Source organism: Pundamilia nyererei, unplaced genomic scaffold, assembly GCF_000239375.1.
Source record: "Pundamilia nyererei isolate P.nyererei 1_Seehausen unplaced genomic scaffold, PunNye1.0 scaffold00081, whole genome shotgun sequence".
NCBI lineage: Eukaryota > Metazoa > Chordata > Actinopteri > Cichliformes > Cichlidae > Pundamilia > Pundamilia nyererei.
Window position 1 is genome coordinate 64,806 of NW_005187482.1, and position 10,911 is coordinate 75,716.

The following is a 10,911-nucleotide window of genomic DNA, read 5'->3' on the forward strand; positions in this document are numbered from 1 at the left end:
ATATATATATATATATATATATATATATATATATATATATATATATATATATATATATATATATATATACATATATAAAGTAAGTAAGTAAGTAAAATTAATAATATTTGGTATGTGGTATGCAATACATAATTCTGACTATATCAAATAATTCATATATTAAAATATTGCTCTATTTCACATCAAAACGTTCGTTAAAACACAATAAATTAAAATTTTCACTTTATTTCTGAATGAAATTAGTCTATTTGCATAATAGATTGTATCACAGTATTTTAAAATATTTTTTATAATTTGAATACGAATAACCTTTCTAGTAAAGTAATTTCCATAGGACAAAGAGCTCGTGTGTAGAACATACCGGAAGTTGCGTTCCCTCAAACCAAAGCATTAAAAAAAAATAAGCCTAACATTTCACTTAGATGTTTATTTATTTATTTACGTTAGGTTTACACACTTTTTTCCTCTTGCTTTCTTTTTTTCAACAATACCAACTCATGTAACTGAGTATCTATTTGTGGTCCGAGACTAAGGAAAGCTTCTCTTCCATAAAAAATTGGGGCGGGGAAAGTAGTAAAAATGGATTGAAATAAGAAAAAAGAAGGCACGGCCAGTTTTGAATCGGTCTGTCAAGTTTGCACCCGGACAATAAACTTCTAATTACAAACCTTTTCTTAATAATTATAGAGAGGCGGCCAGAACAGCTCTGTGTCTCCCTCCAGTGGCAGCTATTAGGCATTTCATAGATTGTGGAGCACAACTGCAGAGCTAATAACGGGACTAAGTTTAAAATATCAGCCCCGTGTAACAGACCAGAGGTCTGGCAGTGTTTCTCTAACAGTTCGCTTCACTTCAGGGGCTCGGTGCATCTTTGCGGTGGAGGAAATAGCATCGAGCTGAAACGAGTAGGAGACTTGTGGTCGTGGTTTGAAACGCTGGAGCAATGCGCGGTCGCTTTACTTGCCTTTGTTTATATTTGACAAAAACAACACGAAAGGGGGGGGAAACATAAACTTCCTTCCTTCCTGCTCTTGCTGCTTCGCCACCACGACGTGCAAGTCTGGCCGCAGAGAAATAGTTGCAAAGGTAGATGCTTTGCTTCCTGTTTCCTCCGAAAAAAAAGCCAGACCTGCACCACTTGTATCTGATCTCTCCGACTCTGACACGGTGCCATGTTCTGCTCCCTGCCCACTTGTGAAAAGTTGCACGAGAAATGGCATCACCGAGAGTTTTGCTGGAGTGGTGCCGCGTCACATGCGCCACTTATCCCGACGTGGAAATAACTAACATGTCAACCTCATTCACAGATGGACTTGCGTTCTGTGCTATCATCCACAAACACCGCCCTGACCTCATGTGAGTAATGCCATATGTTAACAGAGCTGTCATGGCTGTGCGGAGTGAATTGTGCCTTGCTTCTGACTTTCTAACTCCAGTTTACCCCTATCTGTTTCTGTTTAATCAGAAACAGAGGGGCTCGTGTGCACTTTGGTTAATCTGCTGTCATTTTGCTAATCTGCATCTCTTAACCCTTTTTTTGTCCAGTCTCATTGGCCTGAAATCGGTTAATTTGGTTTATTTGACACTGAACCACTCCTCTGGAATCATCTCATCTCTGATCTTTTAATGCTTTTTGCTTCTATTTTATTTAGAAAAGTTCATTATGTAGTTAATCATCAACTTTGTCGCTCATTTATTGTTTTGTTTTTTGTTTTTTAATTGAATCTCTCCATTTCTTCACTTTACTCCAGAGACTTCAGGTCCCTGTCCAAAGATAATGCTTATGAAAATAACAAGCTGGTGAGTTTCTGATTGGAAACAAGAACGAAAGCATCCCGCATCTTTGTTTCGGTTTATTCACTTTCATTCCCTGTTTCTCGCCTGTGGGCCTGCAGGCGTTTGAGATAGCAGAAACAAAGCTGGGTATCCCTGCCTTCCTGCATCCGAAGGATATGATTTCCACCAAGGCGCCCGATCGTTTAAGCGTCATCTCCTACCTTGCTCAGTACTACTGCTTCTTCAATGGGAAGTCTTCGGGTGCGTTTAAGATCATCTGCCTGTTGTAGCCCTTAATTTTATGTTGTTGTTTTTATAGATGCTAGCATAAATTTTCAGGCTGAGGTTTGCTGTCCTGCTCAAACATATACAGTTGAATTAATATTTTGGATGCAGTGTTATCCCTCACTCTTCAGGTCAGGTGAATGAAATCAGACTGGCCCGTCCTCAAAGAAACAGTGCATGCACGGTGATTTGCGTGTCTTATCTTGACTTTACAGCAGGTCCTGCCAAATTGTGGTCATCGCACGGCACTTCCTCACACAGCCTCTCGAAGAGCAAAACTTACCATCATCCAAAGAGCATGAAGGTGAATGTTCACAGGCTATTTTGGTTCTGATTTAGTCATCTCTGTGGTTGTCACTTGAGCGACTGGTTTCTCTTCTGTTTTCAGAGCTTGACTGACAGCAAAACCAGTCGAGAGGAAAATGTTTCTGATGCGAGGCCGCAGACTGTGTGCAGTTTGTGTTTGAAGCCCGTGCACCTAATACAGAGGCATTTAATAGATGGAAAAGTTTACCACCGCAGCTGTTTCAGGTAACAGAAGGTCACAATGCTGTGCAAAAGTGTTAAGCCACCTCGAGATTTCTTTATATTTTGTTTCCATTGAGCCAGAATTTCTTGTCACTTTTTAAAAGTGGTCTTGAGCAATAGTTTTTCAGAGTTTCTTTGGTCATTGGCTGCTTTTTCGCTCATTTTTAGTAAAGTCCTTGTAGCTGTTTTTCTTTTTTGTTTTTTTAATTTCATGGTTAAACTGCTCAACACTGGCCTATGAGTCATTCCAGCATAAAAACTCCAACCAAATTAACGGATGAAACAACAGTGGTGTGTTTGCACATCACACACTACTTGGTGAAGAACCAGTTTTAAATTGTATATTTAGGCACTTTGTTACTAGCATCCTGTGGCAAAGGTACGTCATTATTTCCCATTTATTTAGCTGAATCTACCAACAACAACAAAATGCCAGAGATAGAAAAGTTTGCAGGCATGAAATAGTATTTTTGCACAGTTTAGAAAGAGTTATTAGTTGAAAACTAGACATATCTCGGCATGGTGTGCAGTAGGTTTGAGGAAACTGGACAGGTGTGTGACATAAAAAATACATTAAAGACCCAATAAACTATCTACAGTACGAAAAGTATCTAAAAGCCATGGACTTCAGAAATGGGGAAAAAATCCATCCACCTGAAACAGGATCTGAGACATACTTTTGGACCTTCAGTTGCTCCATCTAATGCTCCGTAAAGCTTCATTACAAATGGTCTCGGTGGACGAGTATCTGTCAAAAAGCCATTCTTAAGGAAGGATAGAAAAACAAACAATAGAACACTAACAGTCATGGATTGGCCTCCCAGAGCCTGGACCTCAACATTATTGAAGCAGTGCAGGATCATCTTGACAGAGAACTGAACAAAAGAAGAGCTTTGAATGTCCTTGAGAAAGCCTGGAGCACTATTCCTGTTTGCACGTTCCAATAAATCTCACTGCCTGTTTCCCACTTTCCTAGCAAAATATGAAGAAATGAGATCAGGCTCAATTCTTCTGAAAAGTACTGTAATACAGTAATATCTGATCATATTTGACACTCTTGATTCAGTAGATCTGGTAGATTTAGATTTCTCTTTTGTATTTCAGGTGCAAAGTGTGCCACGCAACTCTTTTACCACAGTCTTACACGCAGGGAAGTGACGCTGGCTCCTTGATCTGCGCTTACCATGCGACAAACAGTAAAGGTACTCACGTCGACGTCAGCAGGCAAACTGGATCTCAAAGTAAACTTCAGACAGTTTGTTATTCTCTGGGTGGACAGCCTATCACCAGCGTCCCTAACTACACAAAGAAAACAGAGTCACAGGACACACTGAGTTGCAAGACAGCAGAAACAGGCGGGACAGAAAGGATAGATGGAAGGACTCGTCCTGTTCCAGCACCAAGGCGGATTTCTGTAGGCCCTGTTCCTGCAGCCAGGATCAGAAGTTCACAGACTGTAAATAGCTCCCCTGCTGCAGGTAAACGGGCACACTTGTTTTCTTGTAGCTGTTCAGTCGTAATTATTACATTCCTGCTTTCTGCGTGTATTCTGGTCATACATCTGTTTCTCTGTTAAGACATAATGATTGTGTGTTTTGTTTTCCTCACTCTTTCTCTCTGCAGGTGGTTTATCCAGTCCAAGCAAATGTGCAGCCAGTCCGCCTCAAGGGTAAGTGTGACAAAAACAACCTGTTCATCGCTTCCTTTTGGCACGCACTTGTCTTTTCTTATGCATCTTTTCTGATTTGTATCTAATTATTTATTAAATGCTGAAAAACGAATTGTCACATTTGCCAATAAAAATATGAACCCAGACCTGATTTAATATTGGCCAGGGTGCTTTTCAAGGTTCTTACCTTGGAGCTCTTTAGCATTTTGGGAAAGAAGAGGAAGTTCCAGGAGGCTAAATTGAGCGAGCAGTGAGCGTTAGTGTGGCCACATTAGTAAAAGTTTGCACTGACCTGGATTTGATCCTGGGTTACAAATTCTCAATGCACAAATCCGTCTGAAACGTGTCAGTCTCACAAAAACGTTGATGTTCCGGCTCTACACGGGTTTGAGGTATGTTCTGACATCACAGACACTCTTGGCTTAGGATCTAAAAACAACTACAATAGAGAGGCTTGAACAGATGACCTTGAAGGGGAGATGGGCCAAATTTAAATCAGATGTTTTCTTCCCTTTGTGGCCAAAGTCAACAGACTTAACAGCACATCGTGTGTTTTGAAATATAGGTGCAAAGTTTCTGTGGTGGAATTCAAATAAATAAAAGAAAATGCCCATTCATAAAATAGAACAAGAGATAAGGTCTTAATAACTGACTTTCTTCAATGTGTTTTTATATTCCAATACTCTATAGCACCAGCCCAGTCAGCGCTAGATCTAAAATGAAAAGCAGCCATCCATGGATGGCCCTCGTGCATCCGGGACCTTGGACACAGCTGCCTCCAGCTCCACCTCCACTTCCCACTTTTCGATCCAAATCTGCTTCTAACTTAGATGGATCGTCCAAAAGACCCAAAGTTCCAGCTCCAAATCCTTTTGAAGATGTGCAGGAGGACGACTCTCAAAGCGAGGTTGCTAAATCTGAATCTGAAGACCAAAATAAGCCTTTTTTGGGAGCTACCCAATCAGAGTGCAGCACCTTGGCATCGCAGGAGGCTGAAGAAAAAAAAGCTCTCCCACAGAAGAGCCCAGATCTCAGAGGGCGTGTTGACGTTGCAGAACCTGACCCAGTAAAAGAATTGACTGCAGATACTAACACAGAGAGACCTTGTGGTGAAAGAGGTGGAGATAGCGGTCAGATTGCTCCGTCAGATGTGACAGAAGCAGCAGGTCCGCGTCCCATTCCTGCATCAAGACAGAGTCGCATTTTACCCAGAAGTCTTTCTGTGCCAGCCATTGCGTCTGACCCTCGTTCTGCACCTGTCGGTGAAACACAGACGGATGAAGCTGCCACATCGTGGCGAAGTAAGGTACGACAAGAGATCAGAGTTAACCAATAAAGGCCAAACATTAATGCACGTTTCACGTTCTACCAGAGGACAATCTCGTATGCCGTTTCTTACAGTTTTCCATATTATATATATTTTTTATTTTCAGCCTTCCTGTGAAAACGATCCTAAGGCTCAAAGACCCACATTATCCAAATCAAATACCGTTCAGGACCTCTCGCCTTGTCGGGGCCCCGCACCTGGCCATGGATTCCCACTCATCAAGAGAAAGGTACAACAGCTGGATTTAAAACAAACTCAAAGGCCACAAAATCTAATTCTAAGTCATTTCTAGATGTGCCTTTGTGTCATGTAGATGCAGACTCATCATTAAGATGAGACGTTTTGAGCAAACTGAGTAGTTTACCCAGAATAACAAGATTTAGTCACTTTTTTGTGTGTGTGATGACAGGTGCAGACAGATCAGTGCGCTTCCCCAGAAGAGCTGCAGGTGCAGATGAGAGAAGTGGATCAACATCTGGAGACACTGGAGGGAAAAGGAGTGGAACTGGAGAGGAACCTGAGAGGCTGCAAAAATGGTTCGTACTAAATAAAATAATTTATTGGCACAAAATTCTCAATATTGTGAAGCCGCTTTGTGTAAATACAATTAAATTGACACTTCCTGCTTTTTTTATTTCAGATAAACAGGAGGAACAAATGCTAATGGAGTGGTTCTGTCTTATCCACGAGCGGCATGTTCTGATGTGCCACGACACGGAGCTGGTTCATCTGTAAGCGTTTTTTCACTTGTGCGGCTTTTCTTTTTTTCCGTGTTTTCTGAGCATCGTAAACACAGGTGTAATTTTTATTTCTCAGGACAAAGCAGAAAAAGCTGGAGGACAGGCAGACCGACGTGGAGTACGACCTCCGGTGTCTCTTTAATAAACCGGGTTAGTATGTAGCTCTGTGCATTGTTCAGTCACTTTTATCACCCACTGTATTTGACATTAACGGGAATTACTGATCTGTAAATAATTCAGGGATCAATATTCTTTTATCCAAGGTTCTGTAGGCGTGATGAAAGGTCTTTAGCAGAAAGTTGACATAACTGCCATCAGACTTTTGCGTGTCAGGGGTGATTTGTCACAGCATGGCTGAAAGGGTGAAAAGGAATGTTTACAAGCCGAGACCTGCTGCGACACGGTTCAGAGACATAGTTAGAGGGGTTAGACGTGTAGAATCTTTATGATCATGTAAGAAAAGTACAGTGAAATTGTATGCAGTCCTATTTAGTGCACAGAAGGCAACCTAACTATCTCAATCAGTGTGTGTTTGAATGTGTATGTATGTCTGTGTGTGTCATTATTATTGCACTGTTGTTCACAGCTGTGAATACTGGTTGCACGGGTTAGTGAAAGGAGGCAAACTCTTCAGTGTTCATTTATTAGTTCTGGGAGATGTGCTGTTTTTCAAGTCTGTTTGCCTTGTTCCAACTGCACCGCCTCCCTGAGGGTAACAGCCAGGATGTGTGATGTGCCCATCAGGATACTGTGGGCTTTACTGTGGCACCAGGACCTGTAGAGGTCCTAGAGAGAGGAGCACAGCCGGTGATTTTCCGTGCTGCGCTGATGACCCTCTGGAGTGTTTCCTGAGCAGCGCAGCTTGCAAACCACACCGGGAAACAGTTCCGCCTGTACACTTTGAGCTCCTTGGCTAGGGAATTGTTTTTCAGGAAACCTCAGGGAGTGAAGTCGCCACTGTGCCGTCTTGATCAGCACAGTTGTGTAGGTTTTCCAGCTTAAATCATCATCCAGATGCAGGCGCAGAAACTTCAGTCACTACACAGTCCCTGCTGATGTGATAGGCTAAGGGTCTGTTTCTCCAGAAGTCCATTATTTCCTTAGTTTTTGTGGTGTTGAGGAGCACTTTGTTTTTCCACAGAGAGGACAAAGACTGATGGTCTAAGAAGAAGACCACAGACGAAATTCATGGGTGTAGTGAAGGAAGAAATGCAGAGTGTTAATGAGGCAGATGAGACACTGCGGTGCTAAAGGGAGCAGCTGGAAAGAAGAATAGATGATGATCCTAAAAGAAGGAAAGAAGACCCAGTTAAACAAACGTGACATAGTAATAGACTTGGTCATTTATTTGTTTGGGAAAGTGATCTAGTTTTGGCCACTGTGAGGGAACAGAGTCTGAGATTTCACTAACCTTCGTTCCTCTGTGGCCTCCCGCGCTACAACACACCCACTGCTGTGGAGGGTAACAATGCTCCAGCATTTCCTCCATTTGAAAACTCGCTACTGTAAGTCTAGACTGGTGGAAGTCCAAACAGTTTAGAGATGGTTTTGTGAACATTTCAAGCCTGATGAGAAACAGAAACACCAGCTCACACTTGACTGTTACGTCTGTCACTGAAAACACTTGTTTCTAATCACATATTTGAATTACCAGTTAATCTTAGAGGGTCACATACTTTTGCCATTCACAGACTGGTAAGTAACACTGGATCCTGACATGCTTTTTGATTCTAAATGGTGCAACAAGAACAAGAAACACTACAAGAAGGCTCTGAGTTGACTCTTAAAAGGCACTGAAATGAATTAATGTTTCTATAAGAATATTGTTGCTATCCTATCAGTGGAATCCAATGGAGATCGCTGATTTGTTAAATGAAATCTCATTGTGTTGAACTTTCATTGTCATCATCTGCACACACAGACAAGAACTGGAGTCAGGAGGATCGAGATAAAGAGAAGAAGCTGATGGATGAGCTGGTCACCATCATTGAACAGAGGAACCAGATCATCAGCTGCCTGGATCAGGACAGACAGAGGTACTTAAGGAAAAAAAATCAATTATGCTTTTACATTTGTACATTTTATCTGAGTGCAACTTTGTTTTTCTGATTAGGGAGAGAGAAAATAACGTGCTTTGGGAAGATGTAATGAACAAAGGTAAGATAACGAACCTTCTAATAAAAGCTCTTTGGTACTGTTTTGTATCTTCTGTTTTGCCTGTATGACGAAGGCAGAAAGAAATTGATTCGTTGGATCACAAATAATGCTCTATGTCAATGTTTGCTCACTGCTTAATGTTTGTTTTGCTGCTCTTTCGTCTCTTCTCAGACTTCCAGAAAGAAGGATTAAAAGAGCTAAGGAAGCCCAAAAAAGATTTCAAGCCTACAAAAGTACTAAAAATCCTGAACCACAAAGAAGAAAGCACGAAGAACTCTGTGGATAAAAAGAGTTGAAGAAGTGTCAGAAGCTCTCATTGTTCATGTGTGAACAGTATGAAATATGCACTTATTAAGTACATGCTTACTAATTATGTGTTAAAGCCCAGCTCAGTAACATCACCAAACAATTTGTATTGTTTTCAGTTGGCACGATATATGCATTATTATTAATGTGTTTTTTCACTCTAAAAATTATCAACAGCTTATTTTTTATGGTATTGTATGATCACATACTCGTGGGGTTTTTTTAAGTGTGCAATAAATCTCATGTGTTAAGTACTGTCTGTAGTGCATTTGAATTCAAAACAACAGACAAAAAATATTTAATATACACGCACAATGTACCTGTTAACACACCAGTAATGTAGGATTATGTTCATTCTCAATTTTGCAGTGTTTTTTTTTTCTTCACTATGATTTTAAGTAAAAGGAAAATAATAAAGAGCAGAGGCTGAAAATACTTGGTGACTCAAAATATGAGTCTTAATTTGTGGTTCTAGTAGATCTTATTCTGAAAGTTTGTTTGACGTCTGAAAATTAATGAAAAAGGGAGAAAAACGTGTTGGCTGTCAAGTCTAAACGAAACCCAGGTTAAATTGCATTTAATCAGAATCAGAATCAGAATACTTTATTGATCCCTGGGGGAAATTATTTTTTGTTGTGCTCCATTATAAACCAACATTAAGACAAGACAGACAATATGCTAACTAAGAATAGTACAATATATACATACATAAGTCACTCATAAATAAATAGCTGGAAAAGAAACGTGTAGTTGTAGCAGTAACCAGTGTGTTAAGTGGAGGCGTTGTACAGGGAGATGGCCACAGGCAGGAAAGATTTCCTGTGTCGTTCAGTGGTGCTGAACGACAGCAGCTGCATTTATGTTAACAAAGAAAATTATCTGTTTCTCATAGTTTCAAACAAAAAGAATGTTTTCCTGTATTAATACTGTTGTATTTTATTTCGCAGTAAAATTAAGGGTCATAAAAAGCTACAGGCTCATTGACAGGACTGCAAAAAATAAAGAGAGAAAAAGAGAAATACCGCTCGTACGACAAATGGCGAATTTTATTTATTTATTTAAATTACAACAATCAACTTTTTTGTTGTTTATTTTTTGGGGATTGAAAAACAATAAATAAATGTAATTGTACTGGAGTACAAGTGGAAAGAAAGTTCCTTTTCCTGTTTTTCATCCGGAATATTTTCCAGCGCACCAAACCACCGGAAGTTTAAGCTTCGTATCGTTCATGTGGGTCCGTGTTAACAACAAAGTGTGTTGACTTTCTTCTACGGTTTGAGTAATATTTTACGTAAATTTTAGGTTAACATGTCCGACAACGAAGATAAGTAAGTAATGATGACACTTTGATGAAATTCATATTAAAATGCTTGTTTCTTTATTATAACTCGGCGCGAACTAGCATTGTAGCTAACGCGGTTAGCCACACTGCTAAGTGCTCTGTATAAACTTATTGACAATTTGCTGTCTTTAGAATCTATTCATTGTCTTTTAAAAACAAAACTTTGTGTCAAATTTGCAGCTTCGATGATGGAGATTTTGATGATGCCGAGGAGGATGAGGGATTAGATGATCTCGAAAACGCGGAAGACGTAAGTTGATGATTCTCTTAACTGGACAGCACAGACACTCCTTTGCTTTTGTTGTTTGACGTCAGTTTTATTTTAGCACTACTGGTCGCTGCCTTTGTATCATGTTTATTGTCGGTTGTTTTCTGGTGAATAGGATGACCAGGAGAACGTGCAGATCCTGCCCGCGGGAGAGGGCCAGCAGGCAAACCAGAAGAGGATCACAACTCCGTACATGACCAAATACGAGAGGGCCAGAGTGCTGGGGACACGAGCCCTCCAGATAGCGTAAGTGTTTCTTCATTGTCATTTACGGCTTCACGGTTAGGTTTAAGGTTAATCATGCTGGAGGTGTTGACGTTCCACGTCCAACTGATACAGAGGTTATGTTTCCCACACCAGTCTGCCGATATTCCTGAAAACCTGACATAGGAGTTTCCACTTTTGTGTTTATGAGAGCAAAGCATTTCATAACTGTCAGAGTGGGTCGTAAGGCACCACAGTCGGTGAGAGTGAGATGTTGAAAATATTCGTCCACACTTCTTTGGTCCTTTT

The 10,911-nt window shown here is 40.5% G+C and overlaps 2 protein-coding genes across 2 annotated transcripts in view; both read left to right on the forward strand.

The window, feature by feature from the left end:
• The first annotated feature begins 712 nt into the window (after window positions 1–712).
• LOC102196553 (MICAL-like protein 1) lies at window positions 713–9,002 on the forward strand. The gene is made up of 15 exons (XM_013912101.1): window positions 713–1,356; window positions 1,752–1,800; window positions 1,896–2,037; window positions 2,277–2,365; window positions 2,450–2,592; window positions 3,694–4,067; window positions 4,213–4,258; window positions 4,949–5,564; window positions 5,692–5,814; window positions 5,995–6,121; window positions 6,226–6,316; window positions 6,402–6,475; window positions 8,247–8,361; window positions 8,439–8,482; window positions 8,654–9,002. Exons 1-15 carry the CDS (start codon window positions 1,214–1,216, stop codon window positions 8,776–8,778), a joined length of 2,301 nt encoding a protein of 766 aa, XP_013767555.1. The 5' UTR covers window positions 713–1,213; the 3' UTR covers window positions 8,779–9,002.
• Window positions 9,003–9,952: 950 nt separating this feature from the next.
• Window positions 9,953–10,911, forward strand: part of polr2f (RNA polymerase II, I and III subunit F) — a 4,291-nt gene continuing 3,332 nt past the window's right edge. The window contains exons 1-3 of the mRNA XM_005737943.1: window positions 9,953–10,116; window positions 10,311–10,380; window positions 10,514–10,644. Of these exons, the coding sequence (XP_005738000.1) occupies window positions 10,097–10,116; window positions 10,311–10,380; window positions 10,514–10,644 (221 nt within the window). The 5' untranslated portion in view covers window positions 9,953–10,096. The remainder of the gene's footprint in view (window positions 10,117–10,310; window positions 10,381–10,513; window positions 10,645–10,911) is intronic.